The 18,588-nt window shown below is 44.2% G+C and overlaps 2 protein-coding genes across 3 annotated transcripts; one reads left to right on the top strand and one right to left on the bottom strand.

Moving 5' to 3' along the window:
* Nucleotides 1-471: 471 nt before the first annotated feature.
* LOC121575448 (probable transmembrane reductase CYB561D1) lies at nt 472-6,748 on the top strand. Its single transcript, XM_041888576.2, has 3 exons — nt 472-1,173; nt 4,596-4,633; nt 6,158-6,748. The coding sequence occupies exons 1-3, from the start codon at nt 1,017-1,019 to the stop codon at nt 6,656-6,658; spliced, it is 696 nt and encodes a 231-aa protein (XP_041744510.1). The 5' UTR covers nt 472-1,016; the 3' UTR covers nt 6,659-6,748.
* Nucleotides 6,749-7,518: 770 nt separating this feature from the next.
* zbtb40 (zinc finger and BTB domain containing 40) lies at nt 7,519-15,685 on the bottom strand. Of its 2 annotated transcripts, none has more exons than XM_041888543.1 (13): nt 15,590-15,685; nt 14,737-14,899; nt 14,040-14,566; nt 13,786-13,901; nt 12,778-12,979; nt 12,142-12,549; nt 11,732-11,938; nt 11,434-11,598; nt 11,072-11,286; nt 10,038-10,197; nt 9,813-9,863; nt 9,454-9,680; nt 7,519-8,957 (listed from the first exon to the last, which is right to left on the bottom strand). In XM_041888543.1, exons 2-13 carry the CDS (start codon nt 14,883-14,885, stop codon nt 8,772-8,774), a joined length of 2,613 nt encoding a protein of 870 aa, XP_041744477.1. In that variant the 5' UTR covers nt 14,886-14,899; nt 15,590-15,685; the 3' UTR covers nt 7,519-8,771. The 2 variants fall into 2 exon arrangements, with proteins under 2 accessions (XP_041744477.1, XP_041744478.1); XM_041888544.1 differs by lacking the exon at nt 15,590-15,685 and adding an exon at nt 15,473-15,564.
* Nucleotides 15,686-18,588: the final 2,903 nt, after the last annotated feature.

Below are 18,588 nucleotides of genomic sequence, written 5' to 3'. Positions count from 1 at the left end.
GTTCCTGGTTGGATAGCGGAACTCGTGCTGCTGGGGATAGCGCCATTAGATGACTCCCTGATTTGACAGCGGACTGGCTCCTCTGGCAGTGACGTCGCTGTACCCCCCAAACCTCTATAAAATTAGGGTGTTCGATTAATCGCGCAGGTGTAGGCGTGTCTTGCGCAGGCTGAAAGTTGATTGCATTCCATTTGGAACCGGTGCCCCGCTCTGTCAGACCGCTCAAAACAAAAGTGACATAATTAAGCACGTGTATTAATTATTAGGATTATATGTTTCCCCATGCTAAAGTGATTGTATATGTCTTCCCAATGAAAACTATTTTGAAAATTCTGGACGATGCCTTGTTGACAACATGACCAAGCGGCGGAAATTACTGTTCGTTTTGAGAGGTCGCTCCTCCCTCCCCGCTTTCACAGGATTCAACCCGGGCCAGTGTAAAATAACTCCCTCATGTCTCATCCACCAAGAGGTCCTATCCAGGAAGTGGATTCAAGAACCCACCTGATCAATTTGAACCAGTAGTAGTAGGCCTACAGTATATGTTCCAGGTGCGCTGGACGAAAAGTATCAACTGGTCATTATATGCGGGATGTTTTGGAATGAAACCGGCCGGTTTGGAATTTGATTTAGTCTACGGAGGTGCGGAACAGTAACATGCTGCCGTTTTATAATCTCTGTAACAGGAGGGGATTTACTAGCTGCAGACTAATCCGTTGAAGAGACCGCATATCCATCGTTAGGACAATTCGTTTTGCTGTGTTGTGTTGTTCAACATAGTTTGTGATACATTTATGAATGTGATACAATTTGATACGTTGTTACGGCGCAAGAGTCCCGAGCGCGGTCACAGATAGACTGGCGCTAACGGTTCAAGACCAATAACTGACCAGATTAATCTCCAACTAATCTCCATGTATCTGCAACGGTGCTTAGTGAACACAGGCCATCGGGTTGTCATTGTACAGTCAGCCTGCATGCTCTCCATGTAGCCGGTCGTCGAGAAGTGCGGGGAGATGCGCGCAGATGTGGAGTACAGCCCGGTCGGCGAGGGACTGGGGATGAGCGAGTTCTGGCTCTATGTGTGGATGCGAAGGGTCGCAGTGATCGCTGCCCATGTCATAGCGGTGGGTCTCACTGTACTGATTTCACTACTATCCCGCCCTGGAACAAGTGAGTTGTCTTCTTGTTGACCTATAAGCAATTGACAATGATTTTGGCAATGAGGCCCTTTATCTACTTCCCCAGAGTCAGATGAACTCGTGGATACTACTTTTATGTCTCTGTAACCAGGTTTCCAGCCAACCTTTTTATGCGAGTACAGTAGCCTACGTGTCGGATAAAAAAAAAATGTAACGACAGGCCTCATAGAAACAGCAAATTGTAAGTAAACTTTCAAAATGTCGACAAAACAAAATACCCTAGACAAGGTGGGATCTTTTTGTGTCTGTAAAATGATTTATGCGAGAGAGAGCGGTGGAACCGCTTTTATGCACAAATATTGCTATAATAACCATCATATTGAAGTAAACTTGGAGTCACGCGATGACGTGTGGTCCTCCCACTAAGACTTGGAAAACATCAGTGGCGTATAAATGTTGGTGGGGCAAATTTTATATTTTATTTTTATGCATGCAGGCAAAGCCACAACAAAACACTAAACAATACAGTAATTGCACTATAGCGGTGACAAATTGTGCCCACAAATTGTTAGGGCCTACATAAAGCTGTCCCAAAAGCAGGTTCTACACCTGGCTATCAGCTGAGCCTTTTCTGGCAGCGAAACAGTTCATTCAGCCTCATTTACTGCCTTTAAAAAATATAGCTGATATGGCTGACTTGCTTAAACAAATGTGGTTTCTTCTGACAATTGAGATGTACAAACTATGGCATAAGGGAACCACGAGCGGATAAGAGGCAAACCGTAATTTCGATTAAGACATTAATGAGCGAGCTAGGACAGACGTAGTCAATATAACTATTTGTTCAGCACTTTTGAAATGTACAGTGACAGAATTCAGAACATGGGCCATTCTTATAGTGTTCTCCCTGTACACCAAGTGAGAAGCGTAGGATAAATAAAGGGGGTATATAAGCAGACAATGAAAGCTCTTACAATATCCAATGATCATATTTCTCTAAAACAGGCTATAGGCTACATGTGCACCACCAAGTCAGAACAGTAGGTGAAATTATGAGGGGAAAAGGGACCAAATTATTAGGGTGAGGCACATGGGCTACTAACAGCTTACTACACAACATACACTTAGTATTACTTTCTTAACTACAGTATACATATATCCCTGGCATATTACATAATTTATCCAACAGCATACAATACATTTTTTGACTCCCCTTGTGCTATGCTCACTTGAACAGGAAGGTGGCATGGTGGTCCTTCGTGGGCAAATTTTGTAATTAAACTTTGTCATCAAAGTCTGGCATTCTCTGGATTTATGGTGCTTTCAAGACAATGAGGTCGAATCATGATGACGTCATTGATCTTCAGGTCGGAGCTCGAGAAAGAGGCCCGAGTTCCCAACTTGCAATTCCGAGTTGGATGACCTTTCAAAACATATTTTCCCAGTCTGAGATTTTTTCAGAGTTCCCAGTTGTCATGAACTCACTGAAGTCAGATTTCCCAGTTCTGAGTTTCCAGTTGTTTTGAGCACAGCAGAAGTCATGCTGGATTGACAGCATGGCCAATGTTAAATGTTTATCCTTTTAAGCTTGGAAAAGAGACCCTTAAACCCAGACCTGGGACCACACATCCACTCCAGTGAATAGCAGACTAGTGATTGCTTTGCAATGCTTGCAGTTAGCCACTGATTCACTCATTGTTGAATTTGCGATTTCCAACTTGTTGTGTAATGTTTATGTCCAATGACCGATGAGCACCGATACGTTTGATCTATAATTTCTCTTCATTATTTATCGTCATATGACAATTATTGAAAAGGATTTGCCAGTAGATTGTCGATGTGATTCATGATGATGACTGCTTGTCTAGCTTGCTAGCTAAGATTTTGAAAGTATGATGTTGACATGATCAGTCCAATCAAAGCTACTGTAGATATAACGTGATTTGACGTCACTTTTTTTCTTCTTCTTCTTCTTTTTTTTTATTTTTACATTGTTTGCAAACTGATATGTGACACGTATTAATGCCAAAATAACATGCGAACAGGTGGGGCTCTGAATGACGGGTCGCCACTGGAAAACATGCAGTTTATTAGGCCAGGGGTTCCCAAACTGTATTAGGCTACAGATGAAATAAGTTATGATGAACTTCACAGGGTGGTGAAAGTGCAATGTGATGAGCTTGATCGATGCTTGGTTTGCCTGCCGTTTGACAAAAACAAATAATCTAGCTCTATTGTCAATAATAATCTAATCATGTAGGCCAGTGGTTTTGTTGCCAAAATACAATCTGGATTTTTAAAAAAATTATATATTTGGTAGTAAATGTACCAATTCTATGACAAGGGAACGACAGTCCCACCTTTTCCATTGTCAGTAATTCCATTTTGCCCATGTTCTTGATGAAGAATGTTAAACACTGGTTTGAGACCACAAAATCAACCAAATCCACTAAAAAGCGCTTCTAATTACAATATATTGAAAATACTGTGATTGAACTATTTTTCTTCAGAGGTTAAATAAAAAAATATGGGTTCATTATAGTTTCTAAACACTTTCTACCTGGTTTTAGTAATTTAAGTTCAGACTAGAGTATTTTTCATAAAAATAAAAAATACAACTTTACTCAGACACTCGTGACCCATTCAAACCCACCAGTTGAGAATCGCTGATGTAGGCTATACCCTCACTGTATCTGCAAGCTGTTGGCTAGAGTGCACATGCCAGTACAAGAGTGGGCACATTCACTGTATAATGTAACCTTTTTTTGTGACAAAACCAGTAGAGTTGAAAATGCGATGGAAACCCATTTAACTTGTATTTTTTATTCGGTACATGGGAATTTAACTGCAAAAGTTATTATTATATGCACTACGTCATCACCCACAGCATTTCATCCGCAAGTACATTTGATGGAAACACATCTCTGGTGGGAAAATGCACATATTGTTTTTATGCAGATTTTTGAATATCGCATGAAAATCTGTCGTCAATTGGATGGAAACCTAGCTTCTGTCCAGTATGAAGGAAGTTGGAGGTAGTTTCGCAAGCCAATGCTAACTAGCGTTAGCGCAATGACTGGAAGCGATAACCATAGACTTCCAGTCATTGCGCTACCGCTAGTTAGCATTGGCTCGCTTCATACTGGACACAGAGACATAACATGGTATCTGACTGGGGAAGTAGATAAAGAGCCTCGTTGCCTAAATCCCGAAGTATCCCTTTAAGCAAAAAACCTACAGGCCTGGGGAACTAGTGGGTGCAAGGTTTTGTTCCAGACCAGCACCAAAGCACCTCAAGCATTGATCAAGTATCAGTTGATCAATTATCAGATGTCTAGTGCTGGGCTAGAGCAAAACACATCACTGATCCCAAGGACTTGATGACTGCAGTAGTAACCTTCATTTGGAATGTTTTGTAAGTGTGGACAATCTCACAATGTGTCTGTGTTCCAGGTCTATTTTCCTGGCATCCTGTGTGTATGTCTATCGCAGTAAGTGATCCTGATGACATGAACATGACACACACACCGACAGTAGTACCACTATACCACAAAATACCATAATATACACTGAACAAAAATATAAATGCAACATGTAAAGTGTTGGTCCCAGAAATGTTCCATACGCACAAAAAGCTTATTTCTCTTAAATTTTGTGTACAAATGTGTTTAAATCCCTGTTAGTGAGCATTTCTCCTTTGTCAAGATAATCCATCCACCTGACAGGTGTGGCATATCAATAATCTGATTAAACAGCATGATCATTACACAGGTGCACCTTGTGCTGGGGACAATAAAATGCCACTCTAAAATGTGCAGTTTTGTCACACAACACAATGCTACAGATGTCTCAAGTTGAGGGAGCGTGCAATTGGCATGCTGATTGCAGGAATGTCCACCAGAGCTGTTGCCAGAGAATTGAATGTTCATTTCTCTACCATGAGCCACCTCCAATGTTGTTTTAGAGAATTTGGCAGTACATCCAACCGGCCTCACAACCAAAGACCACGTGTATGGCGTTGTGTGTGCAAGCAGTTTGCAGATGTCAACGTTGTGAACACAGTGCCCCATGGTGGGGTTATGGTATGGGCAAGCATAAACTACAGACAACGAGAACAGTTGCATTTTATTTATGGCAATTTGAATGCACAAAAATACCGTGACGAGGTCCTGAGGCCCATTGTGAGGCCCATTTCTTATAAGGTATCTGTGACCAACAGATGCATATCTGTATTCCCAGTCATGTGAAATCCATAGATTAGGGCCTAATGCATTTATTTCAATTGACTGATTTCCTCATATGAACTGTAACTCAGTAAAATCAATGAAATTGTTGGATGTTGCGTTTTATATTTTTGTTCAGTATACTTCTAGTCTTAGGTAAGGTACTGTCACTGTGAGAGATTAAGCTCTAGGACCATCTTACCTCCGCTGCGACATGTGGGCCCTGTCATGCCCGCGGCACACTGACAGACGAGGAGAAGCTGCAAATAAATTATACATCCACCCCTCTCTCGCTCTATCTATTTCCACTCGTCTTGTCTCTCTCCTCTCCCCCTGTCTCTTTAATAATGGATAGAACGGTGTGGAACAGAGATGTGACAGGCAGGTTCACCCTTAGCCCTGGGCTGATGATGTAACCAGGTAACTTGACCCAGAGGACTGACTGACTGGAGGAACGTTATAGAGCCGTCTCCAAAAACAGAGCTCCGAGGTCCTTTGTTGTTGTTTAGTGGGACAATGTTGAATATAGGTTGCAGATGAGATGCACTGTGTACTGGGCAGAACTGACCCAGCTTTCTAAGACCGCTCAGAAACATTATTTCCCCACCACAAGAGATTCCTTCCTACACACCATCTCTCTCCCCCTCTCACACTGACAACACACACACACAGATAACAACACTGCCCATTGTCTCTCGGTGTTAAAGCCTCTGTCTGTGGATTATCCTCAGACAGTGTTAACCCTCTGATTGTCCTCTGATGGTCTTCCACCTCTCCTCTTTCGTCTATCAGTACCTCCTGTGCCTGACCGAGGGGATCCTCCTCTTCTCTCCCGAGGGGACTCCGTTCTGCTTCAAGGCACGGAAGGGTAAAGTCCGTCTGCACTGGTTCATCCAGGCCCTGGTCATATTGGCTGCAGCCACCGGAGTTGGCTTCATGGTTGCCAGCAAGAATGTGTCAGAGCGCCCCCACCTGGCCACCTGGCACAGCCTGCTGGGGGTGGGCACCCTGGCTGCCACTGTCCTCCAGGCCGCATGCGGCATCTGCCTCCTCTTCCCTAAGCTGCTCAAGCTGTCCCCGCCGCGGCTCAAGCTCTACCACGCCACCTGTGGCCTGGTGGTATACCTGCTGGCGACTGTGACCGTGGTGTCGGCCATGTTTTCTGACTGGTTCCAAGCCACGGTGAAGGGGGTGGTGTGGTATGCTTTCCTGCTGCTGCCACTGTTCCCAGCCCTGGTGATCATGAACCAAATCACTAACGCCTACCTGCCACGCAAGAAGATCACCACCTGAGACTAAGATGTAGACCAGGGTTGCCCAACCCTGTTCCTGGAGAGCTACCCTCCTGTAGGTTTTCACTCCAACCCCAGGTGTTACTAACCTGATTCATCTTATCAACCTTCTAATTATTAGAATCAGGTGTGCTAGATTAGGGTTGGAGCAAAAACCTACAGGACGGTAGCTCTCCAGGAACAGGGTCGGGCAGTCCTGATGTAGACTTTCACGTACAGTAGCCTATAGATCAGTGTCTCCCAAACCTCCCAAGAGTACCCCCCAGCCAGTCCACGTATTTGATGTAGTCGAGAACTAGCACAGCTGATTTAACTAATGAGGAGCTTGATTATTAGGTGATCATTTAAATCAGCTGTGTTAGTTATGGAAAACATCAAATTAGTGGACTGTCTGTGGGTACTCCATGAGAGGCTGGGGAAACTGCTATAGATACAGACATACGTTCTACGAATCTTGAAAAATTACCACCAGGAACTCCGTTTTACACAAGTACAAACATATACAAAGTACTAGTGACGGGAGTTAGTTGCATACCCACACACATCTATAAGAAGACCTGGGTGTGACTGTTGTATCCTGATAAACTTGTATGGGACCTGCCCTGAAAGGCTACTGAAAGCTGACCTCTACTGGGACAGAGTTGATGTAAATGAAGTCCTCTCCTTTGCGTCGTCTGTTTCTCCAGAGGTTACTTTGCAAATTTTATCCAGCGAACAATAAGTCTATGAGACACTGTATATATACTGTATCTGGATGGTTTATGGGAATACAGTACCTACTGTACTATTGTGTATCAACCTGAATGTGTGGTTGTGAGCAGAGCAGCTATGTGGGTGTGTATTTTACCAACCCTTTATACGTTTTGTTTTATGATTCTTCTGTGTCGTCAGCCTATATGTTACTGAACATTAGCCACTATGACGCGTTTAAAAAAAATGGCATGTTTTTTAAAACCTGTGTACTATGTCTTGTCCACCATCAACGGGAGAAGTGTGTGTGTGTGTGTGTGTCATCGGAAAGTATTAGCATTTTCTGAATGAAGGTATTAGCTAGAAACCCCTGGCACACAAAGGCCTATTGGATGTACCAGCACGATGCTTAAACTTCTCCCAGTCTTATTCAGTAGGTCAAAACATTTTAAAGGAATCGTGACCAAATACCAGCATGTTGTTGGTCCATTTTTATACTTTGATAAAGGGTAATTAAGTCAAACGTCACACAAAAATGGAATAACATAGTAAGAGACATAATCAAAAAAAAAAATCTATATGCGCTAATAGTTATATGGTATGAGTCTGTGTCATGTTTGAGTTCAGGGAATTGGGCGAATGGACTCACACTGTATACTTGCAGAATATATTTATTTTCCGACTGCAACAAGTACACAGTGTGAGTCCTTTCACCCAGTCTGCCTAGTTTTCACTTCTGAGCACCTATGAACAAATGTGTCTTCAGGTGTTTAAAGGTTTATTTCTTCAATGCTATTCTACTCAGGGCTATGACCTTCAAACTCTGTGCTCATTGGAGTAGGAAGTGGCCTCTAACCACTGATACAGGAGAAAATATTTTCTCATCCCCCTATTGGTTAGCATTGATATTTTGATATTGGGTGTAGGGAAATCTGATCCTAGATCTGTGTTTGAGGGTAACTTCTACCTTGTGTGTTCATTGGATGAGCTGAGTATTTATTCATGGTCCGTAATCGAGGGTTGTTTTAAAGAGGCACATGCAAGAGGTTGTACCTCCTGACAATGTTATCTCCCATTTTATGCTTCCTGGACATGACCCAGAACTCTACGGTTGCTGTGAACCTGCTGATGTCTAAATAAAAACCTTGAATCACATGATCTGTTTGTGAGGAATCATTATACTGTAGGTAAATATTATTATGGATTCTAAAAAGACACCAATACTGAGGGTTCAGAGGTTACGCTTCGTTGCTTAGTGTATCTACTTAAACACCTCAATATTTACAGATCAAACAGGATACAAAACCAGTCTCAGTGTCCCTTGGTGTAGCATAAGTTAGTTTTATTCATTCCAAGCTGCCCACTGTTGCTAGGACAGTTCATCCTTCACCAGGAAGTAGAGACCAGGGGTCAGAGGTTAGGGGTCACTGGCCCTCCCCACAGATGAAAGTGACGGTTCCGTTCAACAAATCCTCCATGGTGACTGCCATCACCTCCGTGCTGGAGTGACCGTCCTCCGTGTCTCCCAGGGCAACATACACCTGCTGGGATTGGTCCACAGAGATCACTTGTCCCGCCACGCCAGTGGGGTCCTCCTCTGTCTCAATCACCTGATGGGAGGAATGACATGTCAATCACATTTCACTAACTTGCCATAGTTACTAACATAGATATACTGAGATAAGAGACAAAATACAGGAGAGCCTAGAGCCCAATCCCAAAACCACCCTGTCATCCCAACCCCTACTCACGTATGGAGATCTGAAGGGATTGAATAGGTGTAAGCAATATGGTAAAAATTACACTAAGGGCTCTATTCAATCTGTAAAGCTAAAGCGTTACAGATTCCGCAATAGAAATGTAAAGGTCATTTCCAATTGAGCCAACATATGCAGCGTTTACCGTGAATGCAGTGTCTGCTAAAGCAGGAACATTGCCTTTGAATTTCAATCACGCTGTAAAGCTGAACTTCCGCAATGCGGATTGACTAGAGCCCTTGGTCTATCAGAGGGCAAGATGGAGCCATTACACATATCCAATCCCTTCAGATCTACACTCAGTGAATAGGGGGTAGGTTGTAGGGGTTGACTTAGGATGCAGCCTTACCGTCTGGGAGGTGGAGGCCTGCTCCTGCTCCTCTATCGTCCCTATGTGGCAGGAAAGGAAGTGGTCCTGGAGCTGCAGCTGGGAGGGGCAGACCAGCGGGCAGAGAGAGCAGCCGAACGCTGCCCCCTCCTGGCTGAAATGCTCGGCGCTGGCGTGCTCCTGCATCTCAGCCTCGCTGGGGAACAGGCTGGGACAGTACAGGCACTTCACCACTGACGAGTCTGGGTCTGGGAGGATACAGCAGGGGAGAGGAGATCAATACACATGTACGCAGAGCAGGCACAGACAGATAGAACGGGTTGATATGTATGTTATGAGTGCTATGGTATGTAGAAGTATGACATTATCGCAGCTCTTACCTGATTGCAGTTCCGGATTCCCCAACAGCAGCCCGTCAGAATCAAACATGCCTTTAGGAGATACAAAATAAAATATATATTATTTGAGATAAAAACAAGAATAGTATATTCCTTACAACAGGGATGCACAACTTTAATCTGAGAATAACAAAGAAGAAGAGATTTTGCGATTACGGGGGGAGGACAGGCTTGGAAGCTTGGGCATTTTCTGGGTCTCTCCCTCACCTGTGTGCTCGGTCCTCTGGTGCTTCGCCAGGCTACTGGCACTGTGGAAGAACTTGCAGCACACGCTGCACTGCAGCAGAGACTTGAGCTGCCGGTGGGTCTGACCTGCAAACACCTCCGGGTGGTTGGTACGGTTATGATACCACAGCCCCGACATTTGCTGTGGATGGAGAGATATGATAAGTAATATACACTGAGTGTACAAAACATTAAGAACAACTTCCTAATATTGAGTTGCACACCCCCCCACCTCCTTTTGCCCTCAGAACAGTCTCAATTTGTCAGGGCATGGACTCTACAAGGTGTCGAAAGCGTTCCACAGGGATGCTGGCATATTGACTTCAACGCTTCCCACAGTTGTGTCAAGTTCGCTGGATGTCCTTTAGGGTAGTGGACCATTCTTGATACAAACAGGAAACTGTTGAGCATGAAAAACCCAGTAGCGTTGCAGTTCTTGACACAAACCGGTGCGCCTGGCACCTACTACCATACCCGTTCAAAGGCACTTAAAACTTTTGTCTTGCCCATTCACCCTTTGAATGGCACACATACACAATCCACGTCTCAATTGTCTCAAGGCTTAAAAATCCTTCTTTAACCTGTCTCCTCTCCTTCATTTTCACCGATTGAAGTGGATTTAGGTGACATCAATAAGGGATCATAGGTTTCACCTGGTCAGTCTATGTCATGGAAAGAGCAGGTGTTCCTAATGTTTTGTACACTCAGTGAATAATATAATATATGCAATTTAGCAGACGCTTAGCAGACGCTTTCATCCAAAGTGACTTACAGCGTGCATATCTTTTACGTATGGGTGGTCCTGGGAATCAAACCCACTATCCTGGCGTTGCAAGCGCCATGCTCTACCAACTCATCCTTTAATAGTAAAGGAAGATAATAAAGGTATGCTATAGACCTATGAGTGTTTGAGAGCAATCAAGTTCAAATGCAAAGACATCTTAAATCATATTATCATAGACCAGAAACTCCCTTCAAGCCAAGGATAGCAGTTTTACAGGGATACTCTCTCTCACCTGGTAGGACTTCTGGCAGAGCTTGCAGCTGAATGGTTTTCCCCCAGCGTGGACGGCTATGTGTTTCTCCAGCAGGGTGGGGTTGGTGAACATCTTGTTGCATTCAGGACACTGGTGGAACTCCTTAGGGTGACACTCCTGGATGTGCTTCCTGTGGTCCTCCAACGAGGAGAAACTGAGACGACACTTCTGACAGTCGTGAGGCTCCGAGATGTCTGGAGAGGGGCGGAGGGGGAGAGGAAATGGAAAGAGAGAGAGAGAAGGGTGAAAAGATTGAGAGACATTTCTAAAATGTCCTCGGTGTCGTGTCTACTCTGAAATACATATTTTTTTAGGAGCATAAACAGGAGTATCATACTCACTGTGAGAGGTCTGTAGGTGAGCAGAGAGCCCGTTGGCCTGGCTGAAGCCTTTGCCACACTCCCTGCACACGTAGGGCTTGTCTCCGGTGTGTGTGCGCACGTGACGCGTAAGCTCAATGGACTGGGCAAACAGAGCCTCGCAGTACTGACACGAATACATTTTACCTAAAAACAAACCACACACACATTACACAAACACATTTGTATTTTGTTTTTTCTGAGAATTGGTATTGCTTTGTGAATCCTGAGATGTGAGATCTGTTACAGCTCTTCAATCTGGTGCTAGTGTGTGTCCTACCCTCAGAGTGTTTCTTCTTGGTGTGGTAGGCCAGAGCAGCAGCCACACTGAAGCTCATGTCACAGTTTTTGCAGTGGTAAGGCTTCTCTCCAGTGTGCAGTCGCATGTGGTTCTTGAGGGACGAGTTGGCCCCAAACTTGGCCCCGCACTCCTCACACGCAAACGGCTTCTCCTCAAAGTGCTCTGTGCGCTTGTGGTACAGCATACCTGCAGGAATACACACACAGTCGATGAAACTGGACACACATAACACACCAGGTGCACCTGCAGAATAGTTAAGACCTGGTAGGCCTTCTGTATATTAGTAATGGGTAAGATAGTGAGTTTCTCCCCTTCAATGTGAAGTGTTTTGCTACGCAGAACCTCTACACTAACACAATCCGTTCCCAGCCCCGATCGGGCAAACTGACCTGAGGGGTGAGCGAAGGTCCTGCCACACATATCACAGGACACCTGCGGCCGTTTCTTCTTGGCGGCTTTGGACTCTGGGTGAGCCTTGTTGCGGTGGAGCTGCAGTGCCCGCGATGTGGGCAGCTCCTCTGGGCACTCAGGGCACTGCAGCCTAGCCTCCTTGGACATGGTGCAGCGTTTGGTGTGGGCCACCATACGACACTTAAAGCCAAAGGCCTTACTGCACCAGCGACAGGAGTACGGATGAGAGGGGGAGGAGCGCTTAGCCTTCGATCTAGCCTTCCTCTCTCCTTCTCCTTCTTTCTCACCGTCATCTTCATTCTCCTCCTCTTCTTCTTCCTCGGCGGTGTCTGCATCTGCAGTAGTGGGGGACTGGGGCTGCTCCTCCGGCTCTTCAGCCTCGGAGCCTGTGGATCAATGCAGCAAATCGTTGATTAGGCTAATTGATTGACCATTTGATAATGAATCGGTTGCCTGAGAAGGTTTTTAAAAAGTCCAAACAACAGAAGAGCGATAGATGGATCCCACTCACACACTTTAGTCAACTCAATTGTTGTTGTGTTGCCAAACATGTTGGCTAAAGCTTGAAACAGACTGGCAACCATGCTGTTGTCCTTATTTCCCCTACTCTGTACCTGTAGCTCCCTGGCTGCTGTTCTCTCCTTGCTGAGTGTGCTCCTGCAGCAGGGTTGCCAGATTGGGGTTAAACTCCTTGAGCAGGCCCAGCAGGGTGAGTAGTGTCTGAGCTGAGAGACTCCTCTGCTCTTTCACTCTGCTCTGGAGTCTCTGAAACACAGCAGGACCCCCGGGATCCCCCTCACTGCAGGACAGTATCACCTGAGATAGGTAAGGGTCAACACGTGAGAGAATAAGACTGGTTCACAGTTTTAAGGAATGGAGTGTTGCATTTCATTGTGCATTCTGTTATAGCAGAGACCACCCACTGGGCACAAACTGGTTGAATCAACGTTGTTTCAGTGTAATTTGTCCACGTATTGTGACGTGGAATCTATGTGGAAAATACATCGATTTGAAAAAAGTAATCAACATAAACTGTTATTTTGAGGGTGACATTTCAACCACACGATTATGTCACCATGGTAACCAAATTTCTAACATAGACAAACCTTGTATAAAATATGTTGAATTTGTACCTTTAAAACAATGTCAGATCTTCAACGTTATAGCCACTATCAGAAAAAACAACAGGCTGGGCAGCACCTCCTACTGGAGTTTTGATCTATCTACTGCTACTCTCCCATCCAGGGTTTTAACAAAGCCCAGCCCTGCTGGTGATAACACATTCATCTGTTGTATAAATAAACAAAATATCTGACATTGTATTCCCATTTGAACTTTGCTGTGCTTTTAAATGGATGAAAGCACATTGATAGACATTTGGGTGACAACTAAACCAGAAATCGGACATTATTTTTCCATTGGAATGTAGTCGTGCTTTTAGATGGTTGAAAGCATAGTGATAACACATTGGAAATTCAACTAACTTTTGGCTGTGTTTTTGAGTGTGTGACTATAGGTTGTAATCTCATTAATCAACCTCTCAACCAAATATTACCCAATTATCCACGTAGAAATGACGTGTGCCCAGTGGGCACTGTCTTCCAGTCAATCCAAAGTCTCACCTGTCTCTCCTCAGTGGAGATGCCGTCCCAGGTCTGCAGTGCTCTGAGCCACGGCTGCACATCTGCCACCTCTGCATCCATCTTGACTCCTCCCTGGGACAGGGGGTCCACATCAGCTGCAACCAGGAAATAAAATCTTATTTGACATGTCACCTGACTCACAGGAGCGTCATAACAGAACTGATAAAAATAAATCAGGACATAACAGTAACAAACCAGAACACTGCAATAAGCCCGTTTGAATTGAAACCCACCTGTGCTCTCTGGAAGTTGAAGGCGAGCTCTTTTAGATGGTGGCCCATCCTTCTCTTTCCTCTCCTCTTTCACATTCACTGGCTCGCTCCGTGTGGCTGCTGTGGTCACTTCACTCTCCAAACCTGCCTCTTCCACCTTTCCCTTCCCCTGGGCTCCAGAGGGGCCAATCTTCACACCACCCTCTCCCATGCTAGGGGCAGCTGTCTCTGGGGAAGCTGTGTGCTCGGCCTCCTGGCTCTGGAGCTGTGGTTGTATGGCGGCGGATGGTGGGGTTGGTGAGGCTGATTGTGTAGTGTGTGTGGTGGCGGTGGTAGTCGACTGATTCATCAGGTTGGTGAGGATGTTCTTGCAACCCACAGCTACGTCAAACATCTGCAGGCTGTCTGCGGCGGCAATGATGCGGGTGAAGTTGTGTTTCCCTGGGGGCAGCTTTCCGGTGTACACCATGTCCAGCAGGCAGGAGAACTCCTGGGACGACACCACGGCCGTGTCGATGGAGATGCTGTCCGAGCCCTCCAGCAGAGACCTGAGACAGAAGAGAGGGAAGTTGTGGGTGCATGTAGACTATACATTGTTTATAAATTACAATTTGTGTACTGTAGGCTATGCACTTTTCATAAATGAGGACAGTGCCATTTAATTGGACAGTATAAGTGACAAAGCTGCTTGATTGAAATGAATGATTAATTGATCAACCTAAAGAGCAGACTGGAGGCGGCCAGCACCAGTTTGTGGGCGCGATGGGGTGTGTCCCCCACCAGGATAGAGCAGTCACAGAACTGACTCTCCTTCCTCAGGGCACGGAGCTGCTGCATCAGCTGCCTGCTGTAGTTGGGCAGCTCCATCACAATCAGTCTACCTGCACAGGTATGGGGAATGAGGAAACATGGTAATGGCGACTGGCAATCTTCATTACATTTTAGTCATTTAGAGATTTAGAGTGGTGACATTTTTTTTTTACCCTCATCTTTCCAGGTTTTATGAAACAACCATACAGCATGATTATTGAAAATAAAGCCTTAAGAAATAAGCTTCACGCTGGACTGGTTATCACACGGGTGTGTGTGTGGCAGGGAGGGATGGGGAGTCTGTTCTTGTTTTTGAATCCATGTTACAGAAGGCACATGAAATTATGCATACAATCATCAGCTCCAATGGAATTGATTTGATGTGTAGAGGAAAACACTAAGCAGTGTTGTGATGTAATCATCAATACAAATGATGTACAGTATGTTATGCACCGAGGGAGATAGCAAATGACCTTGCTAACTGGTTAACCTTTAACCTCTAATAGGTAACTACATCAAGTTACCTACTTGTTCAAAGTAATCTGATGTGAAAATATTGCAGAAACACAGAAAAGTAGCTAACATTAGCTCACCAACATTTGTTTTTTTATTCTAAAGTAGACCATGCTACAACCTGAACCTACCCTGCTAGCATGAAAAGGACAGTGGAATTAGGTCACGAAATGTCAGAAAGAAACGATAAGCACCTACTAAATAAACTGATTAGAACACAAGCTAAAACAACTCCTCGTTCTCTTTACCTTGAATGTTATTCAAATAATCCGGCTCTTTATTTAAACCCCATCGATGAACAAACTAAACAGCGCAATAAAGCTTCGGTATTTTGAAATGGCGATTGCTCGCAAGTATGGATACAGAAAAGAGGAGATAGGAATCCCATTGGGCAAGGAATGGAACGTATAACGCCTCACACAGCAGACTGTTGACCAATCGAGTTCATGTTGTCATGCTGCGTCACGCAATCCTGTCTCAAAGTCAGGGTATGAGTCGAGAAACCTGCCTATTTTCCTCGAAAGTATGTAATGTCACGATTACAAAGCTATACGATATTACAGAGAACAAGTTAATTATCTCACAATATGTGTCATGTTGTACTTCTTGTTGACGAAATTCATGCTTATGTTGGGTTTTTGAGCTAGCGCCCAATTTACTCCCATACACTCCTTGAACGAGAGCTCTCCTTGTCCCAGAATCACCCCGAATGCATCGCGCAGTCTATTGAAGACGCATGGGAAACAATGTTTCCCATCTCATCAAAAGTATCAATGGTATGGGTAACTGTATACGTGGAGTGTCTGAAAGTGGGCGTGTCAACATAAGTAGGCGGCTCAACAGCGAAAGGCGTTAGACCAGCGCTCTGTAATTGGTTAGACGGTTTTGATTGAGCGTGTTGTTTTACCATTTCTTAACCTCCTAATGTCAATGTCCGCGCCCCCGCGGCAATCTAATTAGCATAATGCAAATCTGTCAATTTAAGATAGATATCAGGTTTTTTTTTTGCATTGGATGCGTCTCATGTAACACTTCCGCACCTGCGGTGAAAGGAGACAGAGCTAGAGCGGTGTTTGTCAGACCATGAGACATCCCGAAAATTGGTGTTCTCTGTAGCGTTGGCCTACAAATTATTATGACCCCTCTATGGAAAGATGATTATTGGTCAACTGTGGGAAGCATTGGAGTCCACATGGGCCAGCATCCCTGTGGAACGCTTTCGACACCTTGTAGAGTCCATGCTACAACAAATTGAGGCTGTTCTGATAACAAAGGAGGGTGCCTCTCAATAATAGGAAGGTGTTTCTTAATCTGTGATTTGATGGGCTATGTATGATAGGGACACGTGCAATGTTTGTTATTGAATGTACTCTCATGTTTGTATTGTTACTGTATGCAGCAGCTATGTGTGTCCAAGACAAATTTCCCCTTAGGGACAATAAAGTAAATCTTGAATTACCTTTGGAACACAATGGATGGTCCTGAATGATAGGCCTACATGTCATTCTGATACATAGCCTATTTATCTTGGCAAATATTACGCTTTACACCTGATTAAATGTTGTAAAATGTGTATGTCCGAATCTATGGTTTTAAATGTCTGTTTGTACATAATGTTGTCATGTTTATACTGTATGTTCACCTGCCCGGGGACTGCAGATGTAAATTAGCTGTCAGCTAAATCTGTTGCAATGGATCACTTGTCATATTCTGAGATTTACAGTACCAGTCAAAAGTTTGGACACACCTACACATTCCAGGGTTTCTCTTTATTTTTTTAAACTATTTTTTACATTGTAGAATAATAGTGAAGACATCAAAACTATGAAATAACACATATGGAATCATGTAGTAACCCAAAAAGTGGTAAACAAATCAAAATATATTTTATATTTGAGATTCTTCAAAGTAGCCACCCTCTGCCTTGATGACAGCTTTGAACACGCTTGGCATTCTCTCAACCAGCTTCATGGAGGTAGTCACCTGGAATGCATTTCAATTAACAGGTGTGCCTTCTTAAAAGTTAATTTGTGGAATTTAATACGTTTGAGCCAATCAGTTGTGTTGTGACAAGGTAGGGGTGGTATACAGAAGATAGCCCTTTTTGGTAAAAGACCAAGTACATATTATGGCAAGAACAGCTCAAATAAGCAAAGATAAATGAAAGTCCATCATTACTTTAAGACATGAATGTCAGTCAATACGGAACATTTCAATAACTTTGAACGTTTCTTCAAGTGCAGTCAAAAAAACCATCTAGCGCTATGATGAAACTGGCTCTCATGACGACTGCCAAAGGAATGGAAGACCCAGAGTTACCTCTGCTGCAGAGGATAAGTTCATGAGAGTTACCAGCCTCAGAAATTGCAGCCCAAATAAATGCTTCACAGAGTTCAAGTAACAGACACATCTCAACATCAACTGTTCAGAGGAGACTGTGTGAAGCAGACCTTCATGGTCAAATTGCTGCAAAGAAACCACTACTAAAGGACACCAATAAGAAGATACTTCCTTGGGCCAAGAAACACAAGCAATGGACAGTATACTGGTGGAAATGTGTCCCTTGGTCTGGAGTCCAAATTTGAGATTTTTGGTTCCAACCGACACATCTTTGTGAGACGCGGTGTGGGTGAACGGATGATCTCTGCATGTGTATTTTCCACCGTAAAGCATGTAGGAGTAGGTGTTATGGTGTGGGGGTGCTTTGCTGGTGACACTGTCTGTGATTTATTTAGAATTCAAGGCACACTTAACCAGCATGGCTACCACAGCATTCTGCAGCGATACGCCAACCCATCTGGTTTGGGCATAGTGGGACTATCATTTGTTTTTCAACAGGACAATGACCCAACACACCTCCAGGCTGTGTAAGGGCTATTTTACCAAGAAGGAGAGTGATGGAGTGCTGCATCAGATGACCTGGCCTCCACAATCCCCCGACCTCAACCCAATTGAGATGGTTTGTGATGAGTTGGACGGCAGAGTGAAGGAAAAGCAGCCAACAAGTGCTCAGCATATGTGGGAACTCCTTCAAGACTGTTGGAAAAGCATTCTAGGTGAAGCTGGTTGAGAGAATGCCAAGAGTGTGCAAAGCTGTCATCAAGGCAAAGGGTGGCTATTTGAAGAATCTCAAATATATTTTGATTTGTTTAATACTTTTTTGGTTACTACATGTTTCCATATGTGTTATTTCATAGTTTTGATGTCTTCACTTATTCTACAATGCAGAAAATAGTAAAAATAAAGG

The sequence above is a fragment of the Coregonus clupeaformis genome, chromosome 10 (genome assembly GCF_020615455.1).
Source record: "Coregonus clupeaformis isolate EN_2021a chromosome 10, ASM2061545v1, whole genome shotgun sequence".
In the NCBI taxonomy this organism is placed as follows: Eukaryota; Metazoa; Chordata; class Actinopteri; order Salmoniformes; family Salmonidae; genus Coregonus; species Coregonus clupeaformis.
Note: the sequence above shows the minus strand (reverse complement) of the source record. Positions and strands in the feature narration are given on the sequence as shown.